General features: G+C 38.4%; 1 protein-coding gene across 1 annotated transcript in view; it reads right to left on the reverse strand.

Annotated features, from left to right (window-relative positions):
* The window catches only part of LOC113592068 (uncharacterized), a 41,162-nt gene extending 25,332 nt beyond the window's left edge, over positions 1–15,830 (reverse strand). Inside the window, exons 1-19 of the mRNA XM_081713843.1 lie at positions 15,737–15,830; positions 14,071–14,332; positions 13,813–13,927; positions 12,982–13,072; positions 12,411–12,535; positions 11,816–12,038; positions 10,595–10,720; positions 10,293–10,407; positions 9,984–10,122; positions 9,538–9,651; positions 9,175–9,241; positions 6,874–7,011; positions 6,407–6,571; positions 6,170–6,264; positions 5,884–6,010; positions 5,468–5,723; positions 5,311–5,363; positions 3,069–3,169; positions 2,565–2,716 (exon numbers count right to left, since the gene is read on the reverse strand). Coding sequence (XP_081569969.1) covers positions 2,565–2,716; positions 3,069–3,169; positions 5,311–5,363; positions 5,468–5,723; positions 5,884–6,010; positions 6,170–6,264; positions 6,407–6,571; positions 6,874–7,011; positions 9,175–9,241; positions 9,538–9,651; positions 9,984–10,122; positions 10,293–10,407; positions 10,595–10,720; positions 11,816–12,038; positions 12,411–12,535; positions 12,982–13,072; positions 13,813–13,927; positions 14,071–14,332; positions 15,737–15,812 — 2,540 coding nt within the window. The 5' untranslated portion in view covers positions 15,813–15,830. The remainder of the gene's footprint in view (positions 1–2,564; positions 2,717–3,068; positions 3,170–5,310; positions 5,364–5,467; positions 5,724–5,883; positions 6,011–6,169; positions 6,265–6,406; positions 6,572–6,873; positions 7,012–9,174; positions 9,242–9,537; positions 9,652–9,983; positions 10,123–10,292; positions 10,408–10,594; positions 10,721–11,815; positions 12,039–12,410; positions 12,536–12,981; positions 13,073–13,812; positions 13,928–14,070; positions 14,333–15,736) is intronic.
* Positions 15,831–20,327: the final 4,497 nt, after the last annotated feature.

A 20,327-nucleotide genomic window follows, 5' to 3' on the forward strand; every position in this document is an offset into this window, starting at 1 on the left:
CATGTCCTGACATGGTCCACACCTGCTGGGTGAAGAAGCAACTGCACTCCATAAGCACCTGCCAGCACAAATGAACAAGCTGCCAACAGGTGGAACCCACCCTGAATGGTTAACTGAAGGCTAGACATTCCTGATCCTGAAGGACCCCCAGAAAGGGGCAGTTCCATCCAACTACCAGCCAATAACCTACTTCTGCACAACATGGAAGTTCCTGTCTAGCGTCATTGCGGCTAAGATGAGTAGACGCATTGCTCTACATGAGCGGGGCTCAGAAAGGCATTGACAAGAACACCAGAGGAGCAAAGCACCAACTACTGGAGGATAAAACAGTCACTTGAGACTGTAATATCAGACAGACCAACTTGTGCACCGCCTGGATTGACAACAAGAAAACCTATGATTCAGTGTCCCACACATGGATCCTGGAATGCTTGAAGCTGCATAACATAAGCAGGACTCTAAGAGCCTTTATTTAGAACTGAATTGGGCTGTGTAAGACACCCCTTCAGACCAATATCGCAAGTAATCATTACGTGCAGGATTTACCAAGGAGATGCCCTGTCCCTACTGCTGTTCTCTCTATGCCTGAACCCCCTCAGAAAAATCATTAGTAAAAGGCTACAGAATGGAAACATTCTACAGAAACATAAGCCACCATCTCTACAAGGACGCTCTACCAGTTATCAGATATGCCGCAGGCATAATAAGATGGCCAAAGGAGGAGATAAAAGCCACTGACATCAAGACAAGAAAACTCTTTACAAGGACCAGAGGGTTTCATCCCAAATCCAGCACTCTGAAACTGCACACTAAGTGGAAGGAGGGGGGGACGAGGACTACTGAACTTCAGAGCCACTATCCAAGATGAAACAGCCAAGATCCAGGAGTACACCAGGAAGATGGCCAAATAGCAGAAACCTGAGGAGGATGGGGATGAAGAGGAGCAGGTACCATTAGGGGAGGTTAATCCCCTGCATAGTATGTACCAGCTGCAATTAGTGGAAGTGGCTGATATGGAAAAATCCTACCAATGGCAGAAAAAGGCTTGAATGAAAGACATCATGCAGGCACTAATCATACAAGATCTGAATACAAGATCAACAGAGGCTGGGATAGAAGACTGTAGGCAGCAGTAGCTCAGTGGTTATGGTACTTGACTTGTAATTGGAAAGTTGCTGGTTCAAGCCTCACTGTTGGGGCCCTGAGCCCTCTATTGCTCAAATTGTACTGAATCATAATTGTAAGTTGCTTTGGATAAAAGTTGTTTTTTTAAAATGTAGGCTGTGCAAAGATGCCCCTGAGACAATCCTGCACATAACAGCAGGTTGCAAGATGCTAGCAGGCAGTGCATACATGGAACAGCATAACTAAGTAGCTGGCATAACATACAGAAACAACTGTACTGAGTACCAGCTGGAAGCTCCAAGGTCAATGTGGATACACCCCCAAAGGTGGACCATGGGGGACCATGCTAAGTAGGACTTCCAGATGCAGACAAAATCCTAACTGGACATAGTAGTGATGGATAAACAGCAGAAGAAGGCAAAACTGATAGATGATAGCAATCTCAATAGGAATATGAAAAGCTTGAGAAATACCAAGGGCTGAGGGAAGCTGAAAAAGATGTGGAAGATGTACAATGATTCCAGTAGACCCCCAAACTGGGAGAATGGTTCCAGGGACAGGGACAACATCTTAGATCTCTGTTCAGAATAGTACAGTCTGGGGAACAGCTAAGATAAGAGCCTGAGGACCTGAGCTTGAATATGGCAAGGGTGAGTGTGGAATTTATTAGAGAGAGAGTATGTATATATATATATATATATATATATATATATATATATATATATATATATATATATATATATATATATCTTGTTAGTGACACACACACACACACACACACACACACACACACACACACACATATATATATATATATATATGTGTGTCACTAACAAGATAGGTAGCTAACTGGGTTGCAGAAGGTACGGAACAAAACCTTTTCATAAGCCAAGAAATATCAGAAATCTCAAATCTAAAAATTGAAACATTGATGGGAAATGTGATAGCTATTTTTTTCTTGGCTCCATTTGATACTTTTTGATACCTAGCAGTGAATGGCCCACAGCAGTAGCTACCTAACTAGCTTTATCTCAGATTGGTCCAGTGAGTACATTTTTTAAAATTCTTTTTTGTAATTATTAATTGACCATTGCTGTTCTATAATCTGATGTAATTTATAGTATTCTCAGACACTTTCATGCAGTTTGCTAAATAATTGTGCCTATTAGAAAGACAGGCGAGGTTTGCTTTGACAGCACTGGAGGCAGTTTTGAGGAAGTGTGAGAAGATATGAGCAAATATTTAGGAAAAAGATTTTCAGAGAGATAAACATCCATTACTTGTTAGAAACATTAGCCTCACAGCTTCCATGTAAAATGAAAGAAAATCATACAACCAATCAAATGCATTTGGAGTGAATGGAAAAGTGTTTTTCATCGAGTCACTCCTTGAATGCTAAATTATTTCTATAGTGGAAAAATGAAGCATTATGTACACACCATGAATTGCAACTGTCTGGTATTTTAGCCCCTGCAGCGTATAAGTGTCCATTGTGTTGACAAGGGCATTCATGTTCTTTAACACAGTGACCAAGACCATCATCCAGAAGGCCTGTGGGACACTGACATCCAGATTCGCACTCTGCAAGGTACTGATTTCAGAAGAAGACAATTAACAGAAGATAAAAAGAAAAAGAGAGTGAGAGACAATAGTTAATTGGTGGTACATTTAAGAGATAAATTTAAATTGTTTATGAAGTAGAAGTCAATCCTCTGCCATTTTAGTTCATAATAGAGGCGATAACGGGAAGAATTAATGGGAATATATAATAAATTTGATGTTTAAGCTTTACAGTGTAAAGAAAATGGCTGACAAAATGAAACATAGGAATGCAACAAGGGACAAAAATGCAACAAGTTAGAGTGACAGAAAGATATACAACTAGAAAACATGAGACATCAGTGTTCTGATGTGTGCATGGTTGAAAAGTGTGCAACACTCACACAATCAATGCTGTGGTGTGTGCATGTTTGTGCACACTCTAACCCATGCTTATCTATTGATGCGTCACTGCAGTTAAAGAAGACCTTTGGAGCAGGACAGTCTGCAGGACATAATGAATGTTAAGAGAAGCAATGAAAATTATTTGGTTAAAGGTCCAAGCATTTTAGTTCCCCATTAGTAACCTCTAACTGACAAAATTACACTGAACACTTTACTATACAGTGGTGTGAAAAAGGGTTTGCCCCCATCCTGATATCTTATTTTTTTTGCATGTTTGTGTCACAATCAGTCCCTCACACTTCCATGTTCCGTGATTTCTCTGTCTTGTGCTTTTTAGTTCCATTCCATAGTTTCGTTTTCTCCTCCTCTCATTTGATTTTCAACACCTGTCCCTCGTTTAGTTGATTGTATTTAAGCCCTGTCTTGTTCCCTTAGTTTTTGCTGTTCATTGAATGTTCATTTCGTATGGTTCTTTGTATGCCGTGCCTTTGTTTATCCTAGCTTTCGTATTTCTTAGCCCTGAGTTTTTCCTAGTGTCCTTGTTTCCTTGTTTTAGCCTGCTTCCCGTTTGCCTTCATGTGTTTTTGTTTGTTAATCCCCGTACTTTCTGTGTTGGTAATGTGACTCTGGACCCTTGTAACGACTCTGATTCTGGATTTGCCCTGAATAAATCTCACTCGTCTCCGCACATGCATCCACCTCCTTACCGCTCACCGTTACAATTTGTCACACTTAAATGTTTCAGATCCTCAAACAAATGTAAATATTAGACAAAACACAAGTAAACACAAAATGGAGTTTTTAAAGGAAGGTATTTATTATTAAGGGGAAAAAAATCCAAACCTACATGGCCCTGTATGAAAAAGTGATTGCCCCCTAAACCTAATAACTGGTTGGGCCACCCTTAGCAGCAACAACTGCAATCAAGTATTTGCGATAACTGCCAATGAGTGTTTTACAGCGCTGTGAAGGAATTTTGGCCCACTCATCTTTGCAGACTTGTTGTAATTTGGCCACATTGGAGGGTTTTCGAGCATGAACCACCTTTTTAAAGGTCATGCCACAGCATCTCAATCAGATTCAAGTCAGGACATTGACTAGGCTTCTCCAACGTCTTAATTTTGTTTTTCTTAAGCCACTCAGAGGTGGACTTGCTGGTGTGTTTTGAATCATTGTCCTGCTGCAGAACTCAAGTGCGCTTCAGCTTGAGGTCACAAACAGATGGCCAGACATTCTCCTTCAGGATTTTTTGGTAGACAGCAGAATGCATTGTTCCATTTACCACAGCAAGTCTTCCAGGTCCTGAAGCAGCAAAACAGCCCTAGACCTCACATTACCACCGCCGTATTTTACTGTCGGTATGATGTTCCTTTTCTGAAATGCTGTGTTACTTTTATGCCAGATATAATAAGACACACACCTTCCAAAAAGTTAAACTTTTGTCTCATCAGTCCACAGAGTATTTTCCCAAAAGTCTTGGGGATTATCAAAATGTTTTCTGGCAAAACTGAGACGAGCCTTTATGTTCTTTTTGCTCAGCAGTGGTTTTCATCTCGGAACAGACTCTTATGGGGAGTCATGAACACTGACCTTAACTGAGGCAAGTGAGGCCTGCTGTTCTTTGGATGTTGTTGTGGGATGTTTTGTGATCTCTTGGATGAGCCGTCCAAAATTGGAGTAATTTTGGTCGGCCGGCCACACCTGGGAAGGTTCACCACTGTTCCATGTTTTCGCTATTTGTGGATAATGGCTCTCACTGTGGTTCACTGGAGTCCCAAAGCTTTAGAAATAGCTTTATAACCTTTTCCAAACTGATAGAGCTCAATTACTTTGTATCTCATTTGCTCCTGAATTTCTTTGGATTGCAGCATGATGTCTAGCTTTTGAGGGTCTTTTGGTCTACTTTACTTTGTCAGGCAGGTCCTATGAACTCAGCTTTCCAAAGACGCGATAAACCACAGTTAATCTATGTTTTAACAGGGGGGGAATCACTTTTTCACACAGGGTCATGTAGGTTTGGATTTTTTTCCCCTTAAAAATAAAAACCTTCATTCCAAAAACTGCATTTTGTGTTTACGTGTTATCTTTGTCTAATATTTAAATGTGTTTGCTGAAACATTTAAGTGTGACAAAGAACATGCAAAAAAGTAAGATATCAGGAAACACTTTTTCACACCACTGTAGGTCAGTTTTCCTCTCTACTTATGTAAACAGCTGCTGGACAAAGACAAGATTACGTACCTGTAATAAGGGGCTTCCAGGTGTTGCAGTTGAGTTTTCCATTTGTACAAACACTAAAAGGGCAGAAATGTTGGACTCTTGAAAGGTTCATCATATTCCACACACTTTACTAACTTTACATTCCCATTCTTTTAATTAACCACTGTTAATCTCTTACCAGTGCTCATTTCTGATGTTAATGGACTTGCCAGGTTTAACATGCTCTCCATTGTGGTAACAGGGGCATTTTTCCATGGGCACACAACCACCATTCTCATCCTCATAGAGTCCAGCGGGACAGGCACATCCATCCACAGGGGTGTATTGAGTGCTGCAGCCCTGGCGCTCTGAGCCCAGGGAGTCACATGTGCGCTGGCAACCCTGCAGCATGTAGGAGAAAGTCTGGGAGGCTCGGCAGCGCGCAGTGTATTTATCTGAATTCATGAGAGAAAAGAGGAGAAAACATGCTTAATCCTTTTTTTGCTCTGGCATTCAGCCTCACACTGATTAGACAAAAGGTTAGACCTTGATCTTTTGACAAGAGCCATAGAAAACGCATCCGTCTCTCTTAGGCTGCAGTGTGAATGATCCTACCGCACACTGTGTCTCTCCAGCCTTGCAGGAAGATTCCCTTTGCCGTGCATGCTCGCACATAGGAGGAGAAGACCGCACACAGACAGTCTTCACTCTTCTCACATGTGCAGGCTGAGTACTTGCATCTCTGTACACAAACACTCATGTGTGTTTAGCAATTGATATGCCCAGTAAGCAAGCATTTGAGATATCTTTATTGTAGCACTTAGTTTTGTTTTTGGGCTGCTATAATACGTCATTGATCTACAGTGTTCCATATATGTTTTTAAGGAAACAGGAAAGATACCTTGTAGTATTTCTCTGGGTTAACAGTAGAGTGACATTTAGCAAATTGGCCTTCCTTCTCCTTCAGTTTTAGACACCAGTGCTCTGCATAGCTCTCTAAAGACAGTCAATAAATATTTATCTTTTCTTTCATCTGATAAGCAATTTCTTTAAAGAGAGCTATAATATAGGTAAAGTGATTTAATGATAAAAAGTCAACTATTGGGTGAGGTTTAAGTGAAGATTTTGGAATTCTCACCACTGTCTACGCTGTAGCTGCATGGGTCATCCAGCCTGTCACTGCTGTCAGGACAGTTAGGGTGTGCCTTCCAGGAGTTCCCAAAGGAGGCAGCTGTCCCTTCTACTAAGCCTTGTGGGGTTTTCAGGTCATCAGACAACACCATGTTAAAGTTCCCACACAGACCTGCATCAATACACCCCATGGAGAGAAAATATTTTTGTATGAGTGCCCAAAATATTTTAAGACCATTTTAAGCTACTTTTGCATCCCTGATAGGGGCCCAAGGGATTTTAGAATAGACCTTATTAATTCGATATGAAGTAAGGTGGACTAATATTTTACATATACTACATATGCTTGTATGTTGAAGTAGAGCAAACCTGACCACTAGACTAACAATATGGGATGTTGTTTTATGTCTACCCCTCTGTCTATTCAATTTGTTGACCAGCCATCTAATAATAATGAAATAGACAAGCATTCACCGCAGGTCTTGGTCTGGAAGCTCTTATCCAAAGTGATGTAGAGTTGCATGAGTGGAACAAGCTGCACCTGCATCTGTAGCCCAAAAGATGTCTGTATCATGATGTGGAAGGACGATGGTCTGAACATGGTGATGTCACCTGTGGAATGGGAAAACAGGAATGAGACAGGGGGAAGTATCCTGTTAATGAACTCAGCAGAGCAAAAAGTTTAAAGTCTGTTATATTGCTCTACAGCAGTGTTATTTTTCATGTTTCAGGCTTCATATCATCTATGTGATTACATGCCGTTAAATATATTGCTTGGAACTCTACAAACTAAACAAATCAAAACATACTGTTTTGCACATTTTTTTTGTAAGTAATTTTACACAGCCAAATCACCAATTAAATTAATATCCATAGAATATACAATGTGCACACGTTAGATACACGAGGCTCTAGCTGTTATATATTATACACTGCCTGGCCAAAAAAAAGGTCACCACCTGGATTTAACTAAGCAAATAGGTAAGAGCCTCCCATTGGTTAATTACTGCATGGGTGATTATGTTTCACCATGTCGAAAGACACATCCTGTGGTCGTGGAAAAGATGTTAATCTGTTTCAGAAGGGTCAAATTATTGGCATTCATCAAGCAGAGAAAACATCTAAGGAGATTGCTGAAACTACTAAAATCGGGTTAAGAACTGTCCAACGCATTATTAAAAAGTGGAAGGACATTATCTTCGAGGAAGGAATGTGATCAGAAAAAAATCTTGAATGATCATGATTGGCAATCACTTAAATGTGTGGTGAAATCAATTCGTAGAAAAACAACAGGAGAACTCAGGGATATGTCTAATAGTGAAAGTAAGAGCATTTCCACACACACACAATGCTAAGAGAACACAACGGATTGGGATTAAACAGCTATGTAGCCTTAAGAAAACCACTTATCAGTGAAGCTAACCAGCAAAAATGGTTTCAATTTGCTAGGGAGCATAAAGATTGGACTCTGGAGCAATGGATGAAGGTCATGTGGTCTGATGAATCCAGATTTACCCTGTTCCAGAGTGATGGGCACATCAGGGTAAGAAGAGAGGCGGCTGAAGTGAGGCACCCATCATGCCTAGTGCCTACCGTACATGCCTGTGGGGGAAGTGCTATGATCTGGGATTGCTGCAGTTGGTCAGGTCTAGGTTCAGCAACATTATGTGCCCAAAGAATGAGGTCAGCTGACTACCTGAATATATTGAATGACCAGATTATTCCATCAATGGATTTTTTCTTCCCTGATGGCACAGGCATATTCCAAGATGACAATACCAGGATTCATTGGGCTCAAATTGTGAAAGAGTGGTTTAGGGAGCATGAGACATCATTTTCATGCATGGATTGGCCACCACAGAGTCCAGACCTGAACCCCATTGAGAATCTTTGGTATGCACTGGAGAAGACTTTGTGCAGTGGTCCAAATCTCCCATCACCAATACAAGATCTCAGGGAAAAATTAATGCAACTCTGGAAGGACAGTTCTAACCTAATGTACTGTACTAGGATATATTCTAGTAAATGTGTAACGGATCTGCTGGCCCAAGTGCGGAAGGGCATGGAGCAGGACGCACAGACTCCCTCGACAGATACATTTAATGACATCACATATGAATACTGGTGGCACTCACACACAATATTAACAACAGACATAACGTATGCATTTAAGTAAACACAGACTACAATAATGTTTTAACAAGGACTACAAACAGGTATTAACGTACAACCGCAGACTAACAATGACCAACACAGTACACACACTATCGGAGATTTAAATAGACAAGACAAAAGACACGTGCAGGTGCATACAATTACAAATCGCATGGTTACAAATAAGGTGAAACCCCCTGCATGTGGCAGGCCATACCATTTGACTTGGGGGCGGGGGGGGGGGGGGGGGGGGTGAGAGTCCCGTGACAAAACGACAAAGCACTTTTGTAAGTCGCTCTGGATAAGAGTGTCTGCTAAATGCCATAAATGTAAATGTAAATGTAAATGAACAGAAATAAATGTTGTGACATTGCAGAAGCTTGTGGAAATGATACCATAGTGAATGCATGTCGTAATCAAAGCTAAAGGCAGTCCAACGAAATATTAGAGTGTGTGACCTTTTTTTTTTGGCCAGGCAGTGTATATTCACAGTAGATATTTTAATGTTAATTAAATTCACTCTTTCAGTTCAGCTTGCTCATTTAAAATGAATGACTACAGCAGTGTGATGACTGTGGTGTACTAGCCTACAAGACACCTTACTCGATAAATCACTCTTACCTGTGGTGTAAGGGAGGGTGATCTCGCCATTGTGCCTGACTAGGCCATCTTCTTTGATGATTAACGCCTTTATACAAGAGATTCACCAGAAGGATAGTTCATATTAATGTTATGTTTAGCTTTTCAACATTATTTTGCTTCCCAAACCTTTCCACAACTTTCTTTGGAAATTATTAATTAGTGCAATTTTTTGTTGCATTATTTATAATTGTGTTTACATTTTGTATTATTATTATTATTATTATTATTATTAGTAGTAGTAGTAGTAGTAGTAGTAGTAGTAGTAGTAGTGTGAAGAAGAAGAAGAAGAAGAAGAAGAAGAAGAAGAAGAAGAGTGCAAATACTGGCAGAATGGAAACGCACATTATTCTTGTCATTGTTGAGTAGCAGGGCAATGGATTTCAGGCAGGTGTCAGTTTTTTGAGCAACACAGGGAATAAGCTGACCCAAAATAAGGAACTTAGATCCTACACAGTCCTGCAGAAACAGAGACGAAGGAAACATCTATTATTATAGGTTGAAATATATACTACACAAGGTTTTGAGCATGTAGAATGCCAGTGATACATGATCAGGATCACTGAACCTTTGCTAAGAAAACCTGTTTCCCAGTTATTCCTGCTTTTCATTCAAAAATTTTAAAGGGTGGGCTGCAGCATGGGGACAGCACCCACAAATAATACACTCTTTTCAGGAAACCATCTTGATCTTTAGGACAAATAGAAATTGTTTTCTTCTTTGAAATGTTTGCAATTTCAAAAGTAATTACAACTGTACATATATTACACCTTAAGAGTTAGTTTACTCACCTTGGAAAGGACATAGTAGCAGTCCCCATGGAAGGTAAACTCTTTACCATCATAAGTAGTAAAGTGTGAACCCTCCTCTACAGCACACACACCTGGGGTTGGCAGACGCTCACATGCCCAACTGCCATTTTGACACACACTAGAACACATAGAATTATCAGTCTGGAGCAGCACAGCAAACAAACAATTATCCATGTAACCTGCAGCTTAAATAGTGAAACAAATGGTTAAAGACATAGAATGTACTTGGCATAAAGTATGTAGATTGGTCTGTTTTGTTCATGATGGGAAATAGTACTATTTCAGTACCATTCTTCGTCATCCTTGAGGAGCACATCTCCAGGGTTATAGGTCTGATTGTGCTTACACTGGCACTCTTCCTGAGGGATGCATCCCTTCTCTGAGATGTTATCAAACACAGTACCTGCAGCAACCAGTTTAGCCCCCCCCCCCACACACACATGCACATCAGTATACATCGTGTTACAACCTTACATTTTGTAGTAATATAAGAGATCATGAGAAACATGCCTGTATTCTTGCTTGTCATATGATGTTCAAAAAATGGCCTGTAAAATGGTGTGTGATGTAAGGATATATGTATGACTGACCAGGTGGACAGAAGCAGCCATCCATCTTGTGTTCTTCACACAGTGAGCTGGTGTCTCTGTGTGTGCATGTGTCCACACAGGGAGATCCACTCTCAGAGTACTCCATGTTAAAGGGGCACTGTACCGCTAAGTGAGTAAAACAACAGACAGGAGTAATATTGAGGCAGGATGAGTGGGTGTGAGTGTACTACAACCAGCCAAATACCTATAAGTCACATTACTGCACTGTAACTCTCAGGTCATATTCTCTTATAATAAAAGAAAACTGTATAAAACTTTTACAGAGGCAACTTGTTACGCATATCAAATATTTCAGCATTAAAACTCAATATTCTAATGAAATGTAAGAAAAACAGCAGATACAACAGACACTTCAAGAACTGTATGATTGGTTTTAAAGCCGGACATCACTCAAATTGTTGCTTACTATAAATTGGTGCAAAACATGGCCATGAGAAATATTACAGAGATACTTAACACTCATTACAGATTCTTACTAGATCATTTAAGCCTTCACAAATTGTTCATTTTTTATGTTGATTCAGAATAACAGTAATATCACATTTAAGTTTTGTAATTACTTGCAATTTGCTGTAGTAGCCTACATTCCAACCATTTGTAAACTTGCAGAGTTTATCTACAGTACAGGAACATGGCTGGTGACTTTAAAACCCTTTCATTCTTGATGTCCATGTCTGCAGTCAGTTAATTCATGCCAATTTATTATAAATTATGCTGCATTTATCTGTTCCAATCAAAAGTGTTTAAGACCTTTGACCCTTGCCCACAATCTATGTATTAAATATTTATCTATGTATATCTTTGGTGCCCTGAGTAGACCATTGAGAATTACAAGCATGGAGGTTGAAGAGGTTGAAGAGACCACTGTAGAGGGTGCCATGCAGTAACTGAACTATGAAATGTAAACTAATTTGTGACATTGAATTCCATCCAGAATTAGAGAAATTTAGAATTATTCCTTGGAATAACCATTCATTTGTTCATACAGTTCTGTTTAAGGCCACACTTTGTAATTTAACCCCCCCAATAAAACTATGAACAAAATGCTAAATTGTGATAACACCAAGTGAGAGGGTGCAGAAGAGTGATAAGTCTCTCATTACTAAATCTATCACTGATGATAAGGCTATTGACTTAAAAACAGCATACCTGTCCTTTAAACTAAGAATAATTTATCTTACATTGGTGCAGTGACCTTACCACAGAAGGTGGATGTTCTCCAGTTTGGTGGTATGCCCCCTGCATGGGAGCACTGGCGGGAGTACTCAGACAACGTAAAACACAGAGTAGCAGTGTTTTCCATGTCCCTAGGATGACTCCAGCACCTGTCCACTACACAGGCCTGGATGTAGGGCTCAGGACTTAACACCTTCCTGCAGGAAGACCAGTCCTGACTCTGCAGCAGAGCTGAGCAGTCTCCCTGCTGTACACAGGGAGTAGAGGCAGTAAGCCTGTGCGCAGAACTCCTTAACTGTACCATGACACTGCACTTCCTCACATGGTTTATGAAAAACACCTGCCTTGACCTTGACTGGCTTGGTTTAATTAGTAGTCAGATACTACTAATTACTAATTACTATACATATAAATGATGATGATTCAGGTGAACTCATGTAATAATTTTTTATAAACCACAAATATTTCCTGGATGCTAATGGAAGGCAATAGATCAATGTAGTACAAAATCAAATAGAGTAACACTTTGTATCAGTGGCAACAAACTAATTATTTGTTACTTTGAATTTGCAGTGACAATTCAAAGAAACAGCTATTGCTGGAAGAATTTTCATCTTACAAATTTTTGACACTTGTCCACTGTGTCTTGATCAGCCTCATCTTCTTCATAAGGGTCCACACAGCCATCATTGGGCCCATAAATCCTTTGCTTGTTACCAAACTCAACAGAGCCAGTCACGCGAGCTGTATGGCAGAATGTAGCAAACATTCAGAACAAACACATATTCTTATAAGGAGGTCTCCCTTTCCACACTTAATATTATATTAAAAATACAATATTCTCTTGACTGTTTAAAACTAATGTAAACAATTTTTTAACAACACTTAGCCATAAATTTCTCAAATTAAAGCTCCGAGAAAAAAGTCTCTCTGACTGTCCAGGGCATAATGTGGCTGCACTGATCAATCAGGAAACTTATCTAAGCAGGCAGTACATCTTGCCTGTCAATTCTTTTGTGCATGTACACAGCACATAGAAGGGTGGGGAAGTCTTTGTAGGGAGGTGCTCTGGAGAAAGCTTTAGATGGAGGCCATGAGATTAAAGAGAGAGGGTGGGCTCCTTTTAAATCAATTACAGCAACTTGAGGGTTAATCATGCGATTCGAAAAAGCTTTTTTATTGCAGCTCACCTTCAGCCAAGAACTCATTATAAATGGGAATGCCATTGAAGTCTCCACAAAGTCCACAGGTATTATTAGAATATTTAGTGTCTAGTTCCACCTAAGTAAGAAAGACAAAGCTGGTGATTTCTAGAGCAGTTTTACATCCTTTTAATAATTTGTTGTAAATATACTATAAAATACTAAAAGGAAAAATAAGAATTGTTGCAAAGTAAACATTTTTAAATGAAAAGCCTTAGCTCATTAAAAGGGGTTAAAGTCCTGAATGCTATCTTAGATGCTCATCCAAAAATACTGGGGCTCTTCCACCACAGATGACATTTTTGTTTACTTTTTTATCTACTATTTGCAAATCCTTTCATTCTAATGTAGTTTTATGCCAAACTGAAAGCCATCTCACCGTGTTCTAGGCTAGGGAAGATTTCTGAACATTATTGTTAATGTATGTGAATTTGAATTTATGTGAATATATATGGAAATACAGAGCTGACTATGTTAAAAATGTAATTCTTAGAAAGAGCCTTTCCCTTAAAATGCTTTACCTGTATTGCGCTATGCTAACTCACGCAATAACTTTTCTATGTATTGTGCAAAAGATGTTTGAAATGAAATGGTGCAAATTTCATGACTTGCACTAAATCAGCTTCCCCTGTCATCAGTGGTTCAATGCCACAGCACTAGTACCCAATTCATCTGTTGCACTTCAAAATGACTATGTAAAACTAAAGTGCATTTTCATTTAGCTTCTGTATAAAATTCTAGATCCATTTTTGGATGAGCAGACATAATATGGTGCTTTTAAAAAGGTTAAAAAGAACCAAATTAAAGTTGTGATAATACCATGACAGCATCCTCTCTGTTCCACATGACACTGAGGCCCAGTTTAGCATATAATTTAGTGTAAATAGCATTCTTTTCCAGCAGCACCCCTGCTAAATAATAGGGAAGTTTTATACTGAGAGAGAGAGAGAGAGAGAGAGAGAGAGAGAGAGAGAGAGAGAGAGAGAGAGAGAGGGGATGACAACAGAAAGTAAATGCTGGGGGCAGAATCAAGCACTCAGGTATTAGTGTAATTTACAAACACTACCAGTGTCTTACATCTCTTCGTTGATCATAACCAGTTTCTTGGTGAGCACAATGGCCATGTCTCCTATGGTAACCAGCACTCTGGTGATCTGTGGGTTCCCATGGGACTGTGATCTTTTCACATGTACTGAGAAGCCCTGCACAGGAATTTGGCACTCAGAGACAAGGTTGTATTCACAAGTCCCCTGGAACTGGTACACATCTCCATCAAAGGTTTTAAAGTGGAAATGACCCCACATGCTACAGATGTTGTTGATATGGTTGCTGCGGCGGACTAGGGAGGAGAAACAAAAAACGCACAAAGAAACAAGAGGGTTCAAGATTTTTATGTTTTATGTTTTATACTGTAATACCTAGATATTAAACTTCAAGGTTTCCTTCAAAGTATTATCATGTAATTTAAGAAACTTTATTTTCTATTATTGTTTTATATGTAAAGTACTTTTTGGATTCAAAATGAAAAGTGTTATATAAATAAAGATTTGTATCATTTGTCAGGGCATTACAGAATCAGGGGAGCAATATTGATCCTTATCTTTGTCTTACTCCCCCAGGCTAATACCTGTCACTTTGCTAGTCAACAATTATTCATGAACCTGACCCTTTTACCATGGCAATCAAGATGACAGTGTTCTTAGTTTTGATTGGGACAGATCAGAAACCATTATTTAATCACAGTGAAAATGTTTTTAATGATTTACCATTTCTAAAAGACTTATTAGAAGCATGTATTATAATCACATTTACTACTATCAACTATTTCCATGCTCCTACCATGTCACTGTTAAAACTGTATTGCAAATGGTGCATCACCCCAAAGAACATCCATTTATGAATAATACTGTAGGTAAAAACTGACCAGGAATGAAGGGTGCCAAGGGCACCAAGGGAATATTGCCATTGACAAAGTGTTCTAAGTGTAGTTAACATGCATGCATGGTAGTCAAGCATATTTGTCAGATGCAGTTTTGTTCTCACAAGCAAAAATGTACAAAAGTACAAAAAATGTATTTGTTGTGCACAAAATGTAATTTTGTCTTATAAATGAGCCACAGTTTTATATCTTTTTGTTCTTCACCTATATGCTATAAAATAAGGTGATAATATATCCATCATTTATCAGACTTTTCTTACCAGACTGTGAACAAAAGCTCTGTGAAGAATTTGGTACAGTAATGATAGTCTCATCTTCATATTTTTCAGTGAACTATCAGAAACATTTGCGATATTTGTCCTTCTTTGGTTTTATACTATGATGTAAAAATTTATTCCCCATATGACTACAAATATTTTATAAATATGAATTAGCTAACCTTATTAATCTGTATTTGTGTTTTAAGAAATAGTTACTATTGTATAATGTATAATTGTCTCTACATTATAATTACTTTCCATGTCATGTTCTTGTTGTGGTGACATTGTGATGTAATTAGCAGAATAACCCCTATATATTTTGGCAAATTTTGACAAGTATAATTTCTACCACAATACATGTAAGAATTATTGAAATACTAAAAGCAATTCAAAAAATCTAATTGCAGTAATTACAAACATAGCTATAAACTATGTTGAATATTCTAACACAAATATTCACATTCTTATGAAAACATACAAATACCAAAAGTATCTAATTAACTTGACACTATTAGTGCTGTTCAAAGTGTTCATCATCTCTTACCCCTAATAGCATTTGCCTGGAGGCCCCAGCTAAGAGCCAGGAGCAGTACACACAGTGCAGGTGTCCTCCACTCCATGGTGGGCTCGAGAGTGGGTCTGGGTACACTCTTCAGGTAAAGTGCACGTAGTGCTGGGTCAGTCCTCTCTCAGCCCCCTTATATTCCTCCTATTCATGTCTCTCTGCTTCCCTCCCTCTTTGGGAGGAACTTTCAATCTATGCCACTTTTATTTGGACATGACAAACAAAAGGCCAGTCTGGTATTTTAATGGTCCAGTATGTGTATGCTTGTGTGTACATGTACTTCATGCCTGTGTGTGTGGGCACATATGCTTAGTGGACCCTGCATGGGTGCATGCACCCATCCCTATATTGCAGGGGCATATTCTTACTCCAACTGCAACTTCGCTTGAGGGGGAATGATTTAAGGCAGTGGTAATAACATAAGGTGCTAAACCATAGAGTGGACATGAAGCATTGCATCCTGGCTGGTGTACTGCTTTTATATTGTTTGTATTTGTTTGTATAAATTAGCCCACTAAGAGGTGAGTTTGATATAGCAGTCACTTTTAATAGTCCACTGTCTGAACTTTGACATTATGTGAAATTAATCACATTTGCTAGAAAACAAAAGGAAATGCATTGTCTTTAAAATTTTTTACATTCTTGTCATGATTCCCTTGCCCTAGTATTGTGGTTCCCTTGGCAATCTGCCATGTGTTCCGTTGCTTTTGTTCAGTTCCTGGTTTTGTTCCTTGTTGCGTTTCTCCACCCTTGATTGTTTTCAACTGTCTGTGTTTTACTTAAGCCCTTTGTTTCTTTCATCTAGTACTCAGATGAGATGCCAACCAGTTCGTCTGGTTCAAGTACTCTGTTTCCTGGTCGCCTCTATATTTTTTAGTCTGTTTCCTGTTAGCCCCATCTTTAGCTCCAAGCTACCTGCCTGCCTGTTTCTATTAGTCTGTTCCTTGTTCATTTGTATTCAGCTTTATTTCTCCAGGGAGCTTGTTTGCCCTAGTCTGTTTCTACTTCTTTCTCTTGTTATATTCTTGCAGTTAGTCTGTTTCTTGTTCCCACTTAGTCTGTATTTTGTGTGTTTCCTTTAGCCTGTACCCTGTTTTTCTGTTAGCCTTGTTCTTGTAACCTTTTAGCCTGTTTGCCTTTGTTATTTACCTTGTTCCTTTAGTCAGCTACCTGTTAGTCTATTAGTCTGTTCTTTGCCTTTGTTTAAATTGTTCTTGTTCTTGCTCTCAGCCTTTGTTAGTTTTACATATATACTAATGTTTACTTGTCTAGTTCCTTGTATATTGCTTTGTCTCTCTTTTCTATGGAAACCAATTTCTTATGGAAGACCATTTCCACCACTTGATGAAAAAAGCCAGATAGTATGTCATAATTATGACAAATTATGAGATTCTAAGTCATAATTCTGAAAGTAACTCATAATTATGAGAAAACATGTCATTATTATTATGTTACCAAGTCATTATTATGAGAAATTTATTCATAATTATAGACAATTATAATTAATAATTATAATTAATTATATTTAATTAATAATTTGTAATGATTTAAAGCCAGAACTAAAACAAAACCGGATTAAATAACTATGGAAGCCTACTTCCGCCAAGAAGAAAATTATGATTTGCTATAGTAAGTCATAATAATGAGATAGTATTAGGAGTTACTCATTATTATGAGTTATAAAGTTATTATTATGATAATTTAAGTTATAATTAGGAAGAATTATTGAAGTTTTAATAATTTTTATCACATAAAGCCAGAAGTGGTAGCCCATCAAATAGATTGTCAACACAGTGAAGAATATTTCAAACATGGTTTTATAAATGATGAAATCCTACCTTTACTCAGTGACTTGCATGGGACTGTTCTGAGCAAATGCACCCTTGAAAGGATTTTAAGCAAGAAGCTTTGGCATAGGAAGAACAAAACTAATGTGGCTGAGGCAGAAGCATTCATTCACCATCAACTGCAAACCAGGTTAGTGTCATGGATATAGGTGGATGCACCAAAAGTGTTGGCTCAATGGCTTTGTAATTGATAGGGAAGCAGTTTGAGTTCTGTTGCTGTTATTAGATTGTGAAGGAGTAGAGCTGAGGTCAACAAGTCAATTGAGTTTATCATAGCTGATCAAAGCTGAGGGTTGCTCTGAAAGACTAAATTAGATTTAGGAACAGAAAGTTTTCATGTGGTCGAGATTCAAAGATTTTTCCACTTTTCAGAGGATCAACCTGAAACAGATAAGGTAACATTTGGTGTCAGCACTGTAAATCAGTGTACCAAAAGATGGTGGCTCATCTTTAGTAGTGAATGTATCCAGTTTTGGATTGATCTTTTCAACAAACAGAGAGGATAGACAAATCACTGGTCCAGTTGTTTTCTCCGTACAGTCCAAGTGATCTTAATTTAAATTTTGTCGATAGTAAGAAAAAAGAGCATATGAGAGGTTAGACACAGAGGTTAGATTATAGGTTACGATACACATCAATAAACAATAAACAATAAACCAATAAACAATCATAAAATCATTAAGGCATTACCCTTCACTTTTGAAATATTTCCTTCCTCGTTCAATTGACATCTAGCTAGCCAGCTAGCTAAAATGCTGTGCAACAAGTGTACATCTGATGAAGCGGCAGTGATTTTGGAATGTAGTGATGAAGGTAATGGAGCTTTAGAACCTGAGGAGTTTGATTCATTTGCTTGAGAAGAATAAAAAAATAAAAGTGATCCATGTCTAAATTAATGTTATTTTACAATATCACGAAATACAGTAGTGGATTTAGCTAAATGCTGCTTCTGTGCAAAAAGTAAAAGTTTCCTTTGTTCTTGTATGACAGCTATAGTGTGTGTATATATATATATATATATATATATATATATATATATATATATATATATATATATATATATATTTTATTTTATTTATTTTTTTTTTTTTTCCTAAACCTAATAACTGGTTGGGCCACCCACAGCAGCAACAACTGCAGTCAAGCATTTGCGATAACGGGCAATGAGTCTTTTACAGCGCTATGGAGGAATTTTGGCCCACTCATTTTTGCAGAATTGTTGTAATTCAGCCACATTGGAGGGTTTTTGAGCATGAACCACTTTTTTAAGGTCATGCCACAGCATCTCAGTTGGATTCAGGTCAGGACTTTGACTAGGCCACTCCAAAGTGTTCATTTTGTTTTTCTTAAGCCATTCACAGGTAGGCTTGCTGGTGTGTTTTGGATCATTGTCCTGCTGCAGAACCCAAGTGCGCTTCAGCTTGAGATCACGAACAGATGGCCGAACATTCTCGTTCAGAAGTTTTTGGTAGACAGCAGAATTCATTGTTCCATTTACCACAGCAAGTCTTCCAGGTCCTGAAGCAGCAAAACAGCCCCAGACCGTCACACTACCACCAGCATATTTTACTGCTGGCCTGATGTTGCTTTTCTGAAATGCTGTGTTACTTTTATACCAGATGTCATGGGACATACACCTTCCAAAATGTTCAACTTTTGTCTTGTCAGCCCACAGAGTATTTTCCCAAAAGTCTTGGGGATCATCAAGATGTTTTCTGGCAAAACTGAGATAAGCCTTTATGTTCTTTTTGTTCAGCAGTGGTTTTCGTCTTGGAAATCTGCCATGCAGGCCATTTTTGCCCAGTCTCTTTCTTTTGGTGGAGTCATGAACACAGACCTTAACTGATAGTTCTCAATTACTTTGTATCACATTTGTTTCTGAATTTCTTTGGATCGCAGCATGCCATCTAGCTTTTGAGGATCTTTTTGTTTACTTCACTTTGTCCTATTTAAGTGATGTCTTGATTGAAAACAGGTGTGGCAGTAATCACGTATGGGTGTGGCTAGAGAAATTGAACTCAGCTTTCCAAAGATGTGATAAACCACAGATAATTTATGTGGGGGGCAATCACTTTTTCACACAGGGTCATGTAGGTTTGGATTTTATTCCCCCTGAATAATAAAAACCTTATATAATGTATAAACATTTGTTTCACACGAGTAAAGGTATGTTTTCACATGAAATATGATGCATTTCTAAAATTGGACCTCATATTTTCAGCTTTATGGCCATTTTATTTATTTATGCAGTGCTCTGGGTCAAATGGTACCCCATTAGGATGAGATTGTTCTGAATATTTTGATATGAAACATGGGTATCATGCTATAAGTAAAGTGAATTTAAGAAAATATACAAATACAGGGAAATGCCCTTAGACTTCAAAGGGTTAATGACTGTGGATAATATATGGATAATGTATGGAGAATTACATATTGTGAATGAATTCAGTCAGCTAATGTATTCGTTGCTATCAGTTATGTAAAATACACCAATGCATTGAAACCTTATATACTGTTAATATTATCATTCTGAGGTCTCAATTATGCTTACATCATCTAAGTTCATAACTCAGTTTATCTGCATCACAAGATTGTATTGTTGTATGTATATTGTTTGAGTATTTATCTCCAAAGAAGAGCTAAATTAAGTTTCTTCAACATGGAACAGTCACAGGATAAATCCAATGCACAATTCATGATGTCTATATGGTTGCCCATCCATC

Source organism: Electrophorus electricus, chromosome 4 (genome assembly GCF_041902795.1).
Source record: "Electrophorus electricus isolate QZ-2024a chromosome 4, ASM4190279v1, whole genome shotgun sequence".
NCBI lineage: Eukaryota > Metazoa > Chordata > Actinopteri > Gymnotiformes > Gymnotidae > Electrophorus > Electrophorus electricus.